Below are 19,909 nucleotides of genomic sequence, written 5' to 3'. Positions count from 1 at the left end.
GAAATAACAGCCTTTGAAGGACATAATGTCCTGACAACAAAAGCATTCATATTCTGTACAGTATTTTTATTCTAGTGTAGTGACCGGAGGTCCGAATAAGATCCAGTGAATCACAAACCGAGACTGAGGCAGAAATCCCAAAAGAGTCTTTACTCAAACAGCAGATAAAGTAGAACTTAGTATATGGAAGAAACAAACTGAATACCCTAATACAGTACACTCACTCAGCCGCAGCTGAAATCACTATGCCAATCCAAGGTTCCCTGAAGAGTGTATTACACAGGGATTTGAAATAAATTTACCTATCAGGGTATGTGCACACGCTGCGGATTTGACCCTGCGGATCCGCAGCAGTTCCGCAGGCAGTGTACAGTATAATGTTATCGTATGGGTTTTCAAATCCGCAGTGCACATGCTGTGGATTTTTCAGTGCGGAAAAGTGGCAGTTTGAAATCCGCAGCATGTCAATTCTTTCTGCGGATTCCGCTGCGGTTTGACACCTATTCCATTGTCAAGGTGTCAAACCGCAGGGGAAAAACGCTGGCCAATCCGCAGGAAAACTGCAGGTCACTTTACGCACGTAAAAATCCACAGTGTGTTGCACACAGCCTCAGAAAGGTTAATTCAGGTACTCAGAGAACAGGTGTAAATCGAATGTAGTGATATCAAGGTACCCCCTGGAATGGCACACTGAGTATAATCTATACAAACCTACAATAACAATACATAAAAATATAATACAAAGGTCCTTAAGCGCTTCAACTAGGGATACCTGGGTATCTATGACTATGGTACCTTTAACCTGAGGTATGTCTCCTCTCAGGCATATAGACTGCATCAGCTGCAGCCAGTCCCAAAATCTTCGGCGCCAATCAGTTGCAGCAACACAAGGTTCCTCGTCTTGTCATCCGGTGCCGAGCCCAAACGCCAGGGACTTATAGTTTTGTAGCCTCAAGATGCCGTCTCTCCTCCTGTAGTCCTCATGAATTCTCCTCAAAGTAATACGCCTGTTTCTGTATAAAATGTCTGTCCAATATTGCTTCTCAGCTCATCACAACAGGGACTCCACCGAACTCCACAGTCACACAGCTCTCAGGAACGCTCAGTCTTTGCTCCACAGCAAGGTCTCAGGTTCCCAAGATGAATGGTTGCAGTACACAGTCTTTTACAGCGTTCAATCTCTTTGAGTCTCACAAGCTGCTCCACACTCACAGTGTCTCTCAGGGCAGTCTCTCTTCTACTTCTGGAAGCTTCCCTTACAGCTCTAGACAACCGACGCTAGGCCCCACCCCCCAGCACATACAGATCCCCAGGCACTCGCTGCACCTGCTCTTAGCTGCAGCAGGCAAACACCACAGGGTCCTAGTGCTCTCCTGGTGTAATCACAGTTCACCCTCTTACACAAGTAGCACCAGACTGATAAGCTTTAGGATCACTTGTCGGGTCTCGCGGACTGGCAGTGACATCAGTACCAGGCGTCTGAATGGCAGTATCATTCCTGCTATTCACAGTCACCGTATTCATGGAACTCTGGACTACGTCTGATCTGCATGACATGTTTGGGAATATATTAGTGAATGAGGGAGAGTGTATTGTTTATTTTTGTCACTTTTTATTTGTCTGGACTATGGTGAACCTACATGGCTTTTATTTTTAAATGAATTGGTGAACCAGGGAATGTGTGGGGGAGTGTTTATTGAAATAAACTTTTTTTTCTGTGTGTCTTTTTATTTTTTAATAATGGGTTAGTAATGGGGGTGTCCGATAGACATCTCTCCATTACTAACCCCACGGGATGATGGCAGCTGTGATTTTTGAAAAAAATCACAGCTATCATCAACCATAACTACCATTACTACCATTACTCCGATTTCCACCACTCCAGGGAGATTGGGAAGAACCAGGCAAAGCACCAGAATTGGTACATCTCAAGTCATGTGCCAATTCTGGGGTTGTTGCAGGCTTGTATTTTTAGACTGAGAAGGGCCCAATGACAAGGGACCTTCCCGGCCTTATAACATAAGCCCGCAGCTGTCTGCTTTACCTTGGCTGGTTATCAAAAATAGGTGGAGGACCCCACACAGTTTTTTTTTAATTATGTATTTATTTAATATGTTATATAAGGATAAACACCCTTTACTGCCTCATGAAAGGCACTGAAAGATGCAAGTTTATTATATGTAGGGGGCTTGTGAAGTGACATGTCTGCACGATATCTATATATTCTATCTATTTTATTTATCTATTTACCTATCTATATCTTATATATCGTTCTATCTATCTACATTCGTATATTGCTTTATTAGTTTATAAACTAGCTTTATATTACATGTAGAATTACACTATGTACAAGATTATGTTAAAACCGCATTGCATACGGATTGTATACACTTATCAGATGGATGCTAGGTGAGAAAAATCACATTGTACTCGCATGACACTTGTCCTAGTTTTCTGGATCAACATCGGAGTGATTTTTATATGACTCCAGCCTAATTGTCCTAAACAGCACAAGATGAGGTCCAAAGTCAGCTCCAATGATGAGCATCTACTGGACCACTGGGTCAATTTATTGTCTTTGAAACATCAGTAAGCTGGTGGAATAGTCTAGTACTTAAAGAGGTATTCCCAACTCCAAGATCCTATCCCAATATGTAGTAAGTATAATAAAGATAATATAAGCAAATACCTCCAATTAAAAATATAGTATAAGGATATGTTTCCATGGTCAGGAAATGCTGGAGATTGGACGCTGCGTACAGCCCTCGCATCCAATCCGCAGCAGCCAGATGTTACAGCATAGTGGAGGGGATTTTATGAAATCCCATCTTTACTAAGTGTTAGACGCAGGTGGCATCCCTGCGTATATGCACATGTGGCATGTCTTTATAGACTGCAGCATGTCTATTTATCTTTCGGAGACGCAAGATAAATATCACCGTCCAATGTATAGGACACGGTGATTCCGCATGGTTCAATGAACACATGCGGAATCACCGCGTGTACAAAAGCTGGCAGCGCTTTGGGCGAAGCTACATCCAAAGCTCAGCATATACGGAACATGGAAACATACACTAATTCTTCTGATTCGTTATGTCTCTTTCCTCATATTCTCGTATTGTAGGACCTTATGTATCCATGGCTACAACCACTGATATAGTGACAGTTAGCTAGTTGCTACTGGTCATAACCATGGATACCTAAGTTCCTGCAAAACTATACTACATTTCTAATTGGAGATATGAGCTATTATTATTATTGTTACACCAACTACATATTGGGATAGGATCTTGGAGATGGAATACCCCTTTAAGCTAGTGAAATATTCATAGTATATTTTTATTCACAGTTAATATTTTGGGCATGACTTGCTTATACTTTACAACTGTCCTCTGGGATAGGCAAAATTACTGATAAACAAAGGGTATTATGTAAAGTGTTCACTATTTGCAATGTGCTGTAGCTTTTGATTTAGGGTAGTGTAGCTGATTTTAAAGGGTGTTTTGGCCTAAATGGAGCGTAACAATATTGTATCTTACAGTGATTAGGTTCTTTAGAAGGAAGTAGATCTGGGGATTTATTCTGACGGAATATAGGCTGAATCAGATGGAGAAATGTCTTTTTTCGGCCTTGCTAACTATGTTACTATGTTACTATTTGCCAATTTTTAGAAATTCTATTTAAATAAGACCTATGAAGATCTGACGACAACATTGCAACAAAAATGCCATATTCCAGAATGCATTTTTGTGTGCAAGTCACTGATGCACGTGAATGACACGAGGTGGTGTGTTTAGTCTTTCGCATTTCACAAATTGTATATTAAAGTATGTGTCAGTTTAATAAATTTGGGGTGATTGAAATGTCTAGCTCTTAATTTTGAATAGTGTCAACCTTATGAAACTATTGATAAATCTTCCCTATTTTAATTTCAGAAGGATTTGTTTAGATGCTGCAAACAATTTGTGCCTTCTTTATATTCTTAGTATTTTTTTTACGTTCTCTTATATTCTTAGTATTAGCATTTTTTTACATTTTCATATGTATGGGTTGTCATTCTGGAAATGTTCCTTTACTTTGAATAAGAAAAAAAATGGAAAACCAATAGGTCACTGATGTAAACTGCAAAGTAAGATTAATAGGCAAACACAAAGTCTGAAGAACACAGCTGCAGATGATTTCAATGTTTCATCATTGGCCATAGCCTTGAATACATGAGTCAACCACATACGATTTTGCCATCATTCTTTTCATTGAAGTCATCTCAGCAATTAATTCTAGAACTATTTTCCTTTTTTTGACAGTATCAATAAACCACTCAAACTCCCCACCTTTCTGAGAATGTGGCGTCTAACTTATTGCTGTCACTATTAAACAAGCCACAGTAATGCTTTAATGATTTTTCCGACTCTTTAAAGAACACAGGCCTTATGTGATTGATCTACACTACTCGTGTTCCCACTTTGAAAAGTGTGGTAATGGGCTCATTCTCCAATGAAGACTTCATATCTAACATGCTATAAAACATTATAAGATATACAAGGCATAAACATGTGTTCAATCACAATAGTAACTGAAAATCAAAATGGGCTATATGTGTTATTAACATGTCATAGACCAGCTAATCATTTACTCAGAACAATTAAATGGGAAAATTATTACCATTTTCAATTATTGAGTTCATATTTAATTATTGATGCACTGTAGGAAACTAAATACAAACACATGGGCCATGCACACAGTGAGCAAGTCTGCAGCGTGTCCACGTTGGACATTACCTGTCTGAATCCTGCTCATATAGGTACCATACACATGGTCAGGTTTTTAAATACATCAGTTAGGGACTGCTCTGATATGGGTATACTTTGACGTTGGGTAGAGCGGCTTAGTATACATTTTTTGCAAAAAACGTATCAGCCAAAAACCCTGTTTTTTATCATCTTTTTACTAGCACTTGCTGTTTACTATTAATTTACAACAGAGTATTTTTATACGTTTGTTATAGTGTGTCTTTCTATGTTTCACTGTAAAACTACACAACCTATTGCCAAGAATGGATGCAATTGCCCCTACAATCAATCTATAGCTTTAGATCAATGTTTCCCAAACTCCAGTCTTCACGGCCCCCAACATGTAATGTTTTCCGGATTTACTTAGCATTGTATAGATGATGGAAGTATCATCAATGCATCAGGAATTCTGTCACCTGTGCAACACTATGGAAATCCTGAAAACATGATCTGTTGGGGGCCGCAAGGACTGGAGTTTTGCAAACAAATTATTATTATTTATTTATATAGCACCATTGATTCCATGGTGCTGTGCATGAGAAGGGGTTACATACAAATTACAGATATCACTTACAGTAAACAAACTAACAATGACAGACTGATACAGAGGGGAGAGGACCCTGCCCTTTCGGGCTTACATTCTACAGGATGGTTGGGAAGGAGACAGTAGGTTGAGGGTTGCAGCAGTTACGGTGTTGGTTGAGGCAATATCTCCGGTGAGGAGGTAATGGGGTCATTGCAGGCTTAAGCTTTCCTGAAGTGGTGGGTTTTCAGGTTCCGTCTGAAGGATCAGAATGTGGTTGATAGTCGGATGTGTTGGGGCAAAGAATTCCAGAGGATGGGGGATATTTGGGAGAAGTCTTGGCGGTGGCTGGGTGAGGAGCGAATAAGTGCGGAGGTGAGGGAAGGTATCAAGAGATTAGTTCAGAGACATATGGGGACGACAGGTTATAGATGGCCTGGTAGGTCAGTATTAGTAATTTGAACTGGATACGCCGAGGGAATGGGAGCCAGTGAAGTGATTTGCAGAGGGGAGAATTGGAGGAGTAGCGAGGAGAGAGTTGAACTAGTCAGACAGCAGAGTTAAAGATGGACTGGAGAGGTGCGAGGGTGTTAGCAGGGAGGCCACAGAAAAGGATGTTGCAGTAGTCGAGGCGGGAGATGATGAGGGCATGCACAAGCATTTTAGCAGATTGAGGGTTGAGGAAAGGATGGATTTTGGAGATATTTTTGAGCTGGATGTGGCGAGAGCTTGGATATGCAGTTTGAAGGACAGGGCAGAGTCAAGGGTTACTCCGAGGCAGTGGACTTCTGGCACGGGGGAAAGCGTGATGTCGTTAATTATGATAGGTCAGGTAAGTGTCATGGTCCAGTCCGGAGTTTATCTTCTGCTGTCTTCACTCCGGACTGGTCATGCGGGGGTTAATCTCTTCAGCGTCATTCTGGAGCTAGCTGGGCTATTTCAATCCCTCACAGCCTGCTGACCAGTGTTAGTGATAGCTCAAGCTTGCAGTTTAGAGCCGCTGACCCTTGTACCCTGGTGATCCTCCTGCCTTTGACTGATATTCACGTGTATGACCCGGACTGATTTCTGACCCCGTGTCATGGTATTCGTCTCTGCTGTTACGTTCCCTCTCTGGCATCTGACTCCCTGGCTTGTACCCCGACCACGTATTTCGTCTCACATTTTGGACCCCGTGCTCATGTTCTGGCTTTCTGACTCTCGGCTTTGGTATTTTGACTACGTGTATTGCTGCTCCTTCCGGTACGTCTGCTCCTGCTAGTTTCTGACTCGGTTCATCTGACTATTCTCTCTCATTACCTGTGGCACCTGTGCTGTTGCTCAGGGTTGCTGCTCTTAGGGTGTAACCTCTCTTCCCTCACCAGCTCCCCCTGGTGGAGGTTTCACTACAGTAAGGAAGATCTGTGAGATGGGGGAAAGATGATGAGTTCAGATTTGTCCATATTGAGTTTGAGGAAGCGAGAGGAGAAGAAGGAGGATATGGCTGATAGACACTCTGGGATTCTGGACAGCAGAGAGGTGACGTCTGGGCCAGAGAGGTAGATCTGAGTGTCATCAGCATAAAGGTGTTACTGGAATCCATGGGACTTTATGAGTTGCCACAGGCCAAGTGTATAGATTGAGAAGAGTAGGGGTCCTAAAACAGAGCCTTGGGGACTCCAACAGAGAGACGGTGGGATGAGGAGGTAGTGTGGGAGTGGGAGACGCTGAATGTGCGGCTGGAAAGGTATGATTAGATCCAGGATAGGGCGAGGTCTTTGATGCCAAAGGAGGAGAGGATCTGTAGTAGGAGGCAGTGGGCAATGGTGTTGAAAGCAGAGGACAGGTCTAGGAGCAGGAGTATAGAGTATTGTCCGTTCGCTTTGGCTGTAAGTAGGCCATTAGTAATTTTGGTCAGGGCTGTCTCAGTGGAGTGATGGGGGCGGAAACCAGATTGTAGATTGTCAAAGAGCAAGTTAGATGAGAGGTGGGAGGAAAGTTCAGCGTGGACATTCCAAATTACAATGAATCATAGAATCATAGAATCGTAGAGTTGGAAGGGACCTCCTGGGCCATCTGGTCCAACCCCCTGCTCAAAGCAGGATTCGCTAAATCATCCCAGTTAGATGTCTGTCCAGCCTCTGTTTGAAGACTTCCATTGAAGGAGAACTCACCACTTCTCGTGGCAGCCTGTTCCACTCATTGATCACTCTAACTGTCAAAAAGTTTTTTCTAATATCTAATCTGTGTCTCCTCCCATTCAGCTTCATCCCATTGCTTCTAGTCTTTCCTTGTGCAAATGAGAATAAAGTTGATCCTTCTACAATGTGACAGCCCTTTAGATATTTGTAGACCGCTATTAAGTCTCCTCTCAGTCTTCTCTTTTGCAAACTAAACATTCCCAAATCCTGCAACCTTTCCTCATAAGACAGGGTTTGCAGACCAGTCACCATTCTGGTCGCTCTTTTCTGAACTTGCTCCAGTTTGTTGATGTCTTTTTTAAAATGTGGTGCCCAAAATTGGACACAATATTCCAGATGAGGTCTGACCAAAGAGGAGTAGAGGGAAATAATTACTTCACGTGATCTAGACTGTATGCTTCTGTTAATACATCCTAGAATTGCATTTGCCTTTTTTGCTGCTGCATCACACTGTTGACTCATATTCAGTCTGTGATCTATTAGTATACCCAAGTCTTTTTCACATGTGCTGTCACTTAGCCCTATTCCTCCCATTCTATATATGCTTTTTTCATTTTTATTGCCCAGATGTAGTACTTTGCATTTCTCCCTGTTAAAAACCATTCTGTTAGTTGCTGCCCACTTCTCCAGTTTATTTAAATCTTTTTGAATCCTCTCTCTCTCTTCTCTAGTATTAGCTATCCCTCCTAGCTTTGTGTCATCAGCAAATTTAATCAGTTTACCCTCAATTCCTTCATCTAAATCGTTGATAAAGATGTTGAACAATACAGGGCCCAGGACAGAGCCCTGTGGTACCCCACTTGAAACATTCTTCCAACTGGATGTGCAGCCATTTACGACCACTCTTTGGGTCCGATCACTAAGCCAGTTATGAATCCACCTAACAGTTGCCTTGTCCATTCCATACTTAGTCATTTTTTCAATAAGGATTGTATGAGAGACTTTGTCAAATGCTTTGCTGAAGTCAAGATATACTATATCTACAGCATTTCCTTGATCCACCCAATCAGTAATACCATCATAGAAGGAAATTAAATTAGTCTGACATGACTTATTAGTTACAAACCCATGCTGACTCTGTTTAATCACTTCATTCTTATCCAGGTATTGACATACATGTTGTTTAATAATTTGTTCAAAGATCTTTCCTGGTATAGAAGTCAGACTCACCGGCCTATAGTTGCCTGGGTCCACCTTCTTCCCCTTTTTGAAGATAGGAACAACATTTGCTCTTCTCCAGTCTTCTGGCACTTCTCCTGTTCTCCAAGAATTTTCAAAGATTATGGAGAGGGGTTCAAAAATTTCTTCTGCTATCTCCTTCAGTACTCTGGGGTGTAATTCATCTGGACCTGGAGACTTGAATACATTTAGGTTAGCTAAGTGTTTCCTCACTATCTTTCTGTTTATAGATATCCTGGATTCTTCTTTTCCCTTAATAGGACAGTGAATAACAGTTGATGTTACATTTCCTTTCTGAGAGAAAACAGATGCAAAATAGGAATTTAAAAGTTCAGCCTTCTCAACATCCTGTCTTACCATTTCATCATTTTCATCCTGTAAAAATCCTATAGCATCTTTGACTTTTCTTTTACTTTTGACATATCCCCAAAATCCTTTATTATTGCTTTTGACATCTCTTGCAAGCCTCAATTCATTTTCAGCTTTAGATAATCTGATTTGTGCCTTGCAGGTTCTGCAGACAGCATTATATTCTTCTTTAGATATGCCTCCTTCTTTCCATTTTATAAACATTTTTTTCTTCCTTTTTAGCATGTGCTTAAGTTCTGTGTTCATCCATCCTGGTTTCCTTAAATGCTTCCTATTCTTCCCTCTTTTCGGAATTGTTAACAACTGTGCTTTGAGAATTTCATTTTTCAAGATTTCCCATCCTTCCTGGACATTTTTGTCTTTAAGGATATCCAGCCATTGGATCCCTCCAATTCTCTTTCTGAATCCCTTAAAATCTGCCTTTCTGAAATCTAACCTTGACGTCTGAGTCTTCACAGGTCTTCCGCCTCTAGTTATCCAAAATTCTAAAATAGCATGGTCGCTACCTCCTAGGGTCCCAGCCACTTTTACCTCCTCAACCATTTCCTCCCTGTTTATAAGGATTAGATCCAAGGTAGCAGTTCCCCTTGTTTTCTCCTTTACCTTTTGGAAGATAAAGTTGTCAGCAAGAGAGGATAAGAATTTCCTTGACCTGTTAGTTTTGCCTGAGAGAGATTCCCAACAAATGTCTGGATAGTTGAAATCTCCCATGACAACTATGTCAAATTTTTTGGAGAACTTGGCCATTTGATGCATAAAGAGTTCATCCATATCTTCAGCTTGCACAGGCGGCCTGTAGTAAATGCCTACAATGGTGTCCTTTCCATTGTTCTGTCCTTGTATTCTTACCCAAACAGTTTCCACAGAACTCCCAGTCTCTGAAGCTTCAATCTCTGTGCAGATATACGCATTTCTAACATACAATGCGACACCCCCTCCTCGTTTATCAAGTCTGTTTCTTGCAAATAAGTTGTATCCTTCTAGTCTTGTATTCCAGTCATGTGTATTGTCCCACCAAGTTTCAGTGATTCCAATGACATCATATTTCTTTTCCTGTGTTAGTAGTTCCAATTCTCCTTGTTTGTTGCCCATGCTTTGTGCATTAGTATAGAAACATTTTAGTTTGTGATTGGTTTCTCTTTCTCCAATATTTTTTTTAATTAGATTCTTTCGTCTTTGTTCTTCCTTTCCACTTCTAATAGCAGAGTTCTCAGTAGCATTTGTCAGGTGTATGGCTTTTTCTGGTCTTTTGCTTCCCTTCCCATGTTGTTCTAGTTTAAAGCTCTCCTTACAAGTGTAGCAAGGCGACTTCCAAATACCTGCTTTCCAGTCTTCGTAAGGTGCACCCCATCTCTAGCAAGTAGTCCATCGTATAAGTAGTTCACTCTGTGATCCAGAAATCCAAATCGTTGTTGACGGCACCATCGACGTAGCCAGTTGTTCACCTGCAGAATCTTATTCCACCTCCTTGTTCCATGGCCATCCACTGGGAGGATGGAAGAGAAGACCACCTGCGCTCCCAGTTCTTTCACTTTCTTGCCTAAGTCTTCAAAGTCTCTGCAGATGGTTTCCAGGTCGTTTCTTGCGGTGTCATTTGTCCCCACATGTAGTAGCAGGAATGGGTAGTCATCTGTAGGTCTGAAGAGTCCTGATATCCTGTCAGACACATCTTTAATTTTTGCACCTGGAAGACAGCACATTTCTCTTGAAGTTATATCCGGTCTGCAGATAGCGGCCTCTGTTCCTCTCAACAGGGAATCCCCCATGACCACCACTCTCCGTTTCTTCTTCACAACATTTTTCTTTCTCCATCCAGGAGGACTCTGAAGGCGTACAAGGTTGCTGTTTGTTGGCAAAGTCTTATCCTGATGTATTTCTTCATCGTTTTCCTGCGTGAGAGCCTGGTACTGGTTTCTGAGCAGTATGGGTGCTGACTGCCTCCTGATACTCCTGCTTCTCTGGGTCACATGTCTCCATTCCTCTGTTTCTTCAGGTGCACTTCGAATTTCTTCTCTTTCTGTAACATGAAGAGATAATTCTGCTCTGTCCAAGAACTCTTCACCTTCCTTAATGATCTTCAACGTAGCTAACCTCTCTTCGAGATTTTGCAACTTTTCCTCCAACAGGGTCACAAGCTTGCATTTGTGGCATGTGAAGTTTGGCTTTTCCACTGGTAAATCTATGAACATGTAGCAAGAAATGCAGCTCACCAAATGGCTCCTGGCCTCTTCCATCTTGAGATTTCTTAAAAAGATGAAAGATGAGACAAAATTCGCGCGGTTTCTCCGATTTCCTCTTTTCAGCTGCAACGGCCAAAACCCAGTGATCGTTGAGCTCGCGGAGACTCTTCACTTATCCCAGAAGGCACTGGGAATATGCAAATGATCTCCTCAAGACTCTTCCCCTGGTTTCTCCGATTTCCTCTTTTCAGCTGCAACGGCCAAAACCCAGTGATCGTTGAGCTCGCGGAGACTCTTCACTTATCCCAGAAGGCACTGGGAATATGCAAATGATCTCCTCAAGACTCTTCCCCTGGTTTCTCCGATTTCCTCTTTTCAGCTGCAACGGCCAAAACCCAGTGATCGTTGAGCTCGCGGAGACTCTTCACTTATCCCAGAAGGCACTGGGAATATGCAAATGATCTCCTCAAGACTCTTCCCCTGGTTTCTCCGATTTCCTCTTTTCAGCTGCAACGGCCAAAACCCAGTGATCGTTGAGCTCGCGGAGACTCTTCACTTATCCCAGAAGGCACTGGGAATATGCAAATGATCTCCTCAAGACTCTTCCCCTGGACGTGCAGCTCCAGGAGTTTGGAAGCGAATGGGAGCAGCGATATTGCAAATGAAGACGAATTGAGCTTTTGTTCTATTATACAGTGATTAAAATGAGAACTATTTTTTTAATCAACTTGATCACATTTGATAATCTACTAAATAGGTACTCGGCAAATTATTTCATTTAGAAATTATGCTGCATAAGTAGAAGATCCAGCTAAAGTACTGGCAGAATGCTGATAAATGCTCTTTTGTTGGTGTAATGCTGATAAATAGGAACCACCCTATCAAAATCAGTGGATGGCAATTGGGACAGCTCATGAACATTAGATTAATATGTGCACTAAAAACAATTTCCCCTGTTTGTGGGGAATAGGGGAGCAAGGTTTTGTAGACGTTTTGTATTAAAGGGCCAATATGTTTTAAGCTTTATTTCTATAAAATTGGAAAGGCCTTTCTACCATTCAACAACTCAGTGTAATTAATGGATAAAATGTGTTAACCATTTCTGCTTTCGAATATCAACTTCCATTTGGTTATAGTTCCTAGGTTTCAAGGGGTTGAAAAAAACGTGACCAGAACTTTATCTGTGCCATGAAGAGTGTCAGAAAGCATATTTCATTTCTCTGTGCTGTATGCAGTGTAATAACCTCGCCTAGAATATATCACTCACATTTACCGCGTATTACAATTATTGGCTTCATAAACAATCCTGTCATTTGCATGCTGTTTGTTGCTTTTAGTTAACAAAACAACACTCCGGGGCAGAGAAATGATAAGAAGCAATTGAAATCTGAAATATGTGCTTTGATTTAATTACATTACAGAACTACATTGAGATATTGCTTCTACATCGCAGAAAACCAAGAAATGTAATAATATGCCTGCTTAAATCTTAAGCCAGTTGAATTAATTATGACCCTAATTTCACCATGACGGAAAGACATTGCCACGGGTCATTTTGGAAGAAGGAAAAGTCGATATAATTTGATTAAGTGAGGATCAAATAAAAGTAGAGGTCATCTCGGGGCAAAAAAAGCACTTAGTTATATAGATAAACATTTGTACTGCAAAAGGTGGTGACAATATTGTGCATTTCCTACAAGTATGGCAAACCAATAAGGGCAAGAGGTCTTATCTCGACATTTAGTTCTTATACTTAGAAAACTGAGGCAAAAAGGCAACTCTTTTCCTTTTTATTTTTTTTTGTATCTGAAAATCATGAGGAAAACTCAATAGAATGGTAATAATGGAAATAGTTTCTCACTTACTCCTGAAAATTTAGTCTTCAGACTTTGGTGTACAGAAGCAGGCATTACAGACTTGTAAGCAGTCTGTTCACTTTAGATTATAGTGAGCCAAACATACATTTTCAGCAGTACTGGAAAGTTGACTGATGTACAGTATAAAGGGGCCTACTAACCCTTCCTTGACAGATAATGTGAGGAGACATAACAATTGGTCAGTTTCAATTCAAATGCCCGTTCCTATTGTTTTGTGTCCTTTAGATTTCCCTCACATCAGCCCATCCCCAAAGAGACCATGTGAACATTATACTGAGCCCAGCATTCATGTGTTTGGGGACAAACACGAGAGATACCTATTGGCTAACAACTATATAGGGTGTATTGGCACCATTAGAAGCAGTGTCTTTCAATTTTTCTTCCTCGGTGAGTCAAAAATAACCTAAACTTTACAGTATGAAGATGTCATTGGGCCCCGGTATCATGGATAACACCACAGATACAGCCATACTTTACGCATGAGCGCTAAAGAATAGCATTAGTTTCCTCAGAGTCCACTGAATAGCAAAGTACAAGACTATCACTCTGATAGCGAGGCGCTAGGCAAGGGCTTTTCCCGGAGTGGACCATCTGGACCGTGGCATCGAGGGGCCCCGGACGAGCAACCTGGCAGGACCGACCCCTATACAGGAAGAGTTAGGTGCAGGCCCAGGGGTTCGAATACCACGGCAGCCGGAACCAAGAGGGGTGGCTCGGACTGGACTGGAGTGAGGCCGAGGACCTGGTCCAACGGGCTCAGGGAGGACGTAGGCCTCAGAGGAAGACAGGAGTAGGATAGCAGGAGGCTGAGACACGGGTCAACAGGACCGGAGCAGGACTGCAGGAATCAGACACGGTTAGGCAGGGTAGGCAGGACCGGAGTAGGACTGCTTGAACAGGTACGGGTAGGCACGGGAAGGCAGGACCGGAGTAGGACTGCTGGAACAGGTACGGGTAGGCACGGGCAGGCAGGACCAAAGTAGGACTGCTGGAACAGGTACGGGTAGGCGCGGGCAGGCAGGACTGGAGTTGGACTGCTGGAACAGGTACGGGTAGGCACGGGAAGGCAGGACCAGAGTTGGACTGCTGGAACAGGTACGGGTAGGCACGGGCAGGCAGGACCGGAGTAGGACTGCAGGAACAGGCACGGATAGGCTCGGGTTGGCAGGAACACACACACAGGACCGGAGTAGAACTGCAAGGAAGCACAGGAGGTGAGAGCAGGAGCCGTGAGCAGGAGCCGTGCACAGGCAAGGCACAGGAGCCTAAGGCTGAGAATACAACAACGATCAGGTGCCTCCACTAAGGGAGGGCGGCCTGATATAGGCGAGGATCTGCCCCCATTGGTCCGGCGGTGCTACCGGGTCAGGGCACCGCCGAGTATAAGATCAGGCAGGGAGAGCCGGCCACGGCCTATGGCGCATGCGCAGGAGTCGCAGTGACGTCACAGGCCATGGCCCAGTCAGAGGAGGACGCCGCCGCTGGCGCTGGAGGGGGAGAGGCTGCGGTGCAGGCAGGTAAGTAGGAGAGCGTGCGACGGGGACCGTGGAAGGGTGCGCGACGGGGGCCGTGGCATGGCGCGCGGTGGGGGCCATGACACACTCATAAATCTTATTTTGTTCTGGATAACCTAAAAGTGGCTGGGTTTCTCTAAGACTATAAGAGTTCCTCCAAGAATGTAATAAAATTGCCCCATCACATACGGTAATTTATATAGCAACCTTTACTAGTTACATGTCAAGATAGATTGCAGTTTGGAGAAACATAGTTCTCGAGACCTGTGTCTCAACTGACAGGGTAGCTCTATCATAAGGACACAAACCTCTGTGATTCAAGGAGAAGAGCTGTGACATCAGAAGAAATAAATCTTCTTGGCTGACTGCGCATGGAAGACTGAGGCTGGAGAAAAAAACCTTTATGCTCTGTCAACTGAGGAAAAGATTTAATTATTCTGATGTCACAGCTCTACTTAGTCAGCTCACCTATATTTGCACTTACAATATAGCTTCTTGGTTAATAGAGACAAGTCTTGGACACTGAGTTTCTTCAGATTGTAGCCCATCCTGGCACGTAACTAGGACAGGCTGCTGTTTGAATTATGTGACATGGGCCATCTTACTACACTGTTGAAGAAAGCATTTAAGTTATTACTAATTACATGGGTTATTAGCAGAGAGAACGGGACATGGTCATAGTTGACAATTATACCTGCAGTTATTGTATTTGCCTATATATTATTTACTGACCTATATGAATTTACTGGCTAATTCTTGATTCTACTAATACAGGAACAGTTAAATAGTTTCAACTCAATATGCGGTAACAATATTTTCTATTTTTAACAGATGTTACTTTTAATCTTTACACCAAAAGGAAATCTGTGAGTAAGACCCCCCTCCCCCCCCACACACACACAAACTACATTTAGGGAAATGTGGGTCTTGGAATGTAAATCCATTGACACCTTTATATCTCCTGTTACTGAATTCCAGAGTAATTAGCATTTTAATTAATATTCACATGAAGCATTAAGGCTCTAAATGTGACAGATCACTTAAGGAGCCACTGCTTCCTGAGGCTATTTCCTGGTCCAGTATCTGCCTCTTCTGCTTCATTGATGGCTTACTGCCAGTTTTCCTTGCCTGGCTCTTGATGCAACACAGACAGTGAGCTATCAATCAAGCTGATGAGGCTGGTGCTGGGTGGGAAAAAATGTCTCCTTAAGTGTTCTTGGATATTGGTCAGACGCCTCTCTCACAGCCAAACCAGATCTCACACTTTGCACTGACGAGGGGCAGTACCCCGAAACACAGTGTCTGCAAATTGAGATTCTGGCTTGGCTTTTATCCTAAGTCATATAACAAGGCTCATTAAAGGGTCGACATTGACTTTTAGGATTGCTACTTCCAATAGGTGGCACTAGAGTTCTACTATAGTCCTCTTCCTCTCTGAAGAGACAATTTGCATAATTAGCATATTTCCCAGAGGAGCATTGCGGCTTTAAGTCTCCTCATTTCGACATGCTTAGCATGTCATTCTCCGCAAGGAGAAATGATACTTATTGGACTTGTGTTCTATCACACCTAGGGCACTTAACTCCCTACCTTGACAAGGGAAGTCCACCACTGTACCTAGCATACGCAATGTCTTATAAATCCATACTAAAGGGGGCTTTACACATAGCGATATCGCTAGCGATATCGCTAAAGCGTCACCGATTTTGTGACGCAGCAGCGATATCGCTACATGTGATACTTACCTCCGACCGGCTCCCCCACTGGCTATCGCTGATCACGCGAGATCGTCCACGTCCATTTCTCGTCGGCTTCCTGCTGGCGCCGACGAGCGAGCTATGGACGCGGGCGGAAGACAGCGGTCATCACTTCGTCCGAAAGGTAAGTACAACCGCCGAGCATCGCTACATCGCTGGTGAGATCTGCCTGTGTGGCAGCTCACTAGCGACCATTTAGCGATGCACCAGCGATCCTGACTGGGTTGTATCCTGGTCGGGATCGCTGGTGCACCGCTAATGTAAAGGGGCCTTAAGTCCCTACATGACTCCAAACATTTTTCTTACACAGATATAAATCAGTGGAGTGTATTCTGAGGAACTGTGTAAGTGAAAGATAACACTAATAGGTCTTGATACCGGAGTGCCGGTCTGCAGATATGTGCAATGCATGTGGTGTTCATTGTGTGAGCCTAAAGACCCCGTTACACACTGCGATATCGCTAGCAATATCGCTGTAAAGTCACCGATTTTGTGATGTTGCAGCGATATTGCTAGCGATATCGCTGCATGTGATACTTACCTGCGACCGGCTCCCCCGCTGGTTATCGCTGATCGCGCGAGAAGCTCCTGGACCATTCCTCGTCGGCCACTTCCTGCGGCGCTTCCTGCTGTGACGACGAGCGACGCGTGGAGCCGGGCGGGAGGACGCAGGATCGCCGCGTCTGACAGGTAAGTAGCGACCCCCGTCCCCAGCGATGTCGCTGGTGAGATCTGCCTGTGTGGCAGCTCAATAGCGACCACCTAGCAATGCACTAGCGATCCTGGCCGCGTCATATCGCTGGTCGGGATCGCTGGTGCATCGCTAGGTGTAACGGTACCCTAAATCTGAACATCTTATCAGTTGGTAAATATCAGAGGAGAGACATAACATATGTCACCACTGTGGTCAGACATTGAACAGAGTGAGCAGACAGAGATGGAAGAGAACCACATCTGGATGCCTTCCACCAAGACAATAAGGGGCAAGTTCATACATCTCAAGACACCAGGCCAGTAAGATAGAAGTAAGGAGTACGGAGTAATCTACCTGTCTTTATGACACCTTCCCATAGAGCCTGCCGAATAGTGGGCTGCAATACTTAGCAGCTGATAAGAGGCTAAGATTTAGGCGTGCAGAGAACGTCACATAAATTGAACATATCTCTAGGCCCACACTCCAGTGTAATGGTCCATCAGTCCTATATTTCAGTTACAACATTCCTCAAACTGAACTCTTCTGATGGATTCCGTGGAAGAAATTCATGGGGAGGCATGTAGGGACTTCCAGTCCATTGTATATGCTAATGACATACTTGTCATATTCTACCTATTAGGTGAGAAAATTCTGTTCTCATATTATATGAACCATGTGGTAAGGGACAGTGTGCGATTTGTACATTTATTTTGTAGAGTTTTATGGTAACCTGAGTGTAGCTGGACCACTGCTAGTTCCATACATACAGACCTGCAGTGGCAGCCCACCTGTCAGATACCTGACAGATATGTGATTATTAGATCAGTGATTCAGACCAATTACTGGCTGTACTGTGAATTCACATTTTGCACTGTCTGCAGATGTTGAAGCATTTTTCATATTCTCATATATTACTTGCTGCATACAAAGTAGTAAGTTGTACGTATTGACTGTGCTAGTTGAATAGAATTACTTGGTTGCTTGATTTTTATTTTTAATTTGTTTTAGAACGTTAAACTATAAACTTTACTTTTTCTTGCATCTTACATATGTACGGTAAGTTCTCACTTTGTTTGGTGCAGCAATCTTACTGTACAAGATTCATCTTACTTTATATCATGAAACCTGCCAAAATGTTAAAAAAAATTCACATAATCGAACAAGACTGATGACTAATCAAGAAAACTCAGAACCATGAATAATTTAAAAAGACATAAAGAGATGACAGTTTACAAACTAAGGAAAATGCTACCTAAAACTTAATTATTTTGCGATTATTTTTCAAAATCAAAATGCACCTTTCATTATCCAGTTATATATGACTTCACATTTTACTTCGCAATCTACAAGACAAGCAAGATTGTATTGGAACAGACTACAATAAACTGACTTGCACACAACAGAAAATAAGCCTCTAAGAATTCAGGCTGACATATACCTTGGTTTTCCAATTATCCCTACAAAATGGTAATAAGACTTACTCTCTCATGCGCTTCAGCTTAGTCTGTGCCATAGTGTCGTTGATATCACTTGATGGCCTGGGAATTGATGGAGACACTTTGGTGGCAGTCTGAGCATCTACAAATCAATGTGTAGAGAGACAATGCAATTCAATGTTCATTTTAATGGCATTATGGAGCACTGGAAGCCTAGCAGAAAATATAATGAGAAATTGCCTTGTTAGAGTGGTACATAAAGCAGATTACAGGCAATGTGTAAAGTGTCTGGAGGACAGGAATTCCACTACTAGATGTACATTCATTATAGAGGGGAGTTTGAGCACTGGGAAAAATAACATAGAAGTAAAAAGCAGTATATAAAGAAAAAATAATGTGCATCAGGGAACCTAAACATTCATTTACTTCCATAATTAGCACAAAATCTAAATAAAAAATAAAAAAAGTCTGAAATATTTGAATATTCTTTCATATCTTTTGAATATTCTTTTCAGCTGTTTTTGAGTTATCCGTAAATAACACTTGAACAACAAAAATTAATGGCCATTATTGTGCTCATGGGCGTTGATGTTGCATAGCGTAAAAAACCCTATACAATGAAAAAGGATTTGGATGAAGGAAGGTTAGCAATTAATGTCAGGCAGCTGCTGATAAAGGCAAATACAGTGTTGCTCACCATTATTGGCACCCCTTCATGTTTTTCATAGACTGTACAATATCTTCAGAAATAAATGGAAATGTACCAAAGTTATAGCTCAGGATTTTTTAATTAGTGGTCCAAAGTAATACAACAACATTGTAACATTGTTTTTCAACTTGCATGTTACAAATTCAAAGAAGAAACAGATTAAACAGCATGTGCAGCAATAAAGACACCCCTAATTAATACTTGGTTGCACACCCTTTGGCATTGATGACAGCCTCCAAACGGTTCTTGTAGCCATCTATAAGCTTCTTGCACTTTTCAGCTGGCATTTTCTCCCACTCTTCCTTTGCAGTTTGTTCAAGCTCTTGAATGTTTGCAGGGTTCTTTTTTCCAATGGCATATTTCAGCTCACCCCAAAGATTTTTAATGGGATTGAGGTCAGATCTTTTTCAACCATTCCTGTGTACTTCTGGATCTGTGTTTTGAGTCACTGTCTTGCTGGAGGACCCATGATCTTTGACTCAAACCAAGTTTTCTTACAATGAGTAGGACATTTCAGTGTAAAATCTCTTGATAATGTTCTAATTTCATGATTCCTGTGATATGGTCAAGGCCTCCAGTACCAAAGCAACCCCACAGCATTATGGATCCTCCACCATACTTACCTGTTGGTACAGTGTTCTTTTTCTTATAAGCTTCATTACGCTGTCTGTAAAGAAACTGTTGCTTTGCATTGCCAAAAA

At 42.4% G+C, this 19,909-nt stretch overlaps 1 protein-coding gene across 2 annotated transcripts in view; it reads right to left on the bottom strand.

The window, feature by feature from the left end:
* Positions 1–19,909, bottom strand: part of NEK11 (NIMA related kinase 11) — a 450,471-nt gene that overhangs the window by 43,423 nt on the left and 387,139 nt on the right. For both annotated transcript variants that reach the window (XM_073569426.1, XM_073569421.1), the window contains one exon: positions 18,545–18,641. In XM_073569426.1, coding sequence (XP_073425527.1) covers positions 18,545–18,641 — 97 coding nt within the window. The remainder of the gene's footprint in view (positions 1–18,544; positions 18,642–19,909) is intronic.

The sequence above is a fragment of the Dendrobates tinctorius genome, unplaced genomic scaffold (assembly GCF_039654945.1).
Source record: "Dendrobates tinctorius isolate UK_male_01 unplaced genomic scaffold, ASM3965494v1 ptg000005l, whole genome shotgun sequence".
NCBI classification, from domain to species: Eukaryota; Metazoa; Chordata; class Amphibia; order Anura; family Dendrobatidae; genus Dendrobates; species Dendrobates tinctorius.
Note: the sequence above shows the minus strand (reverse complement) of the source record. Positions and strands in the feature narration are given on the sequence as shown.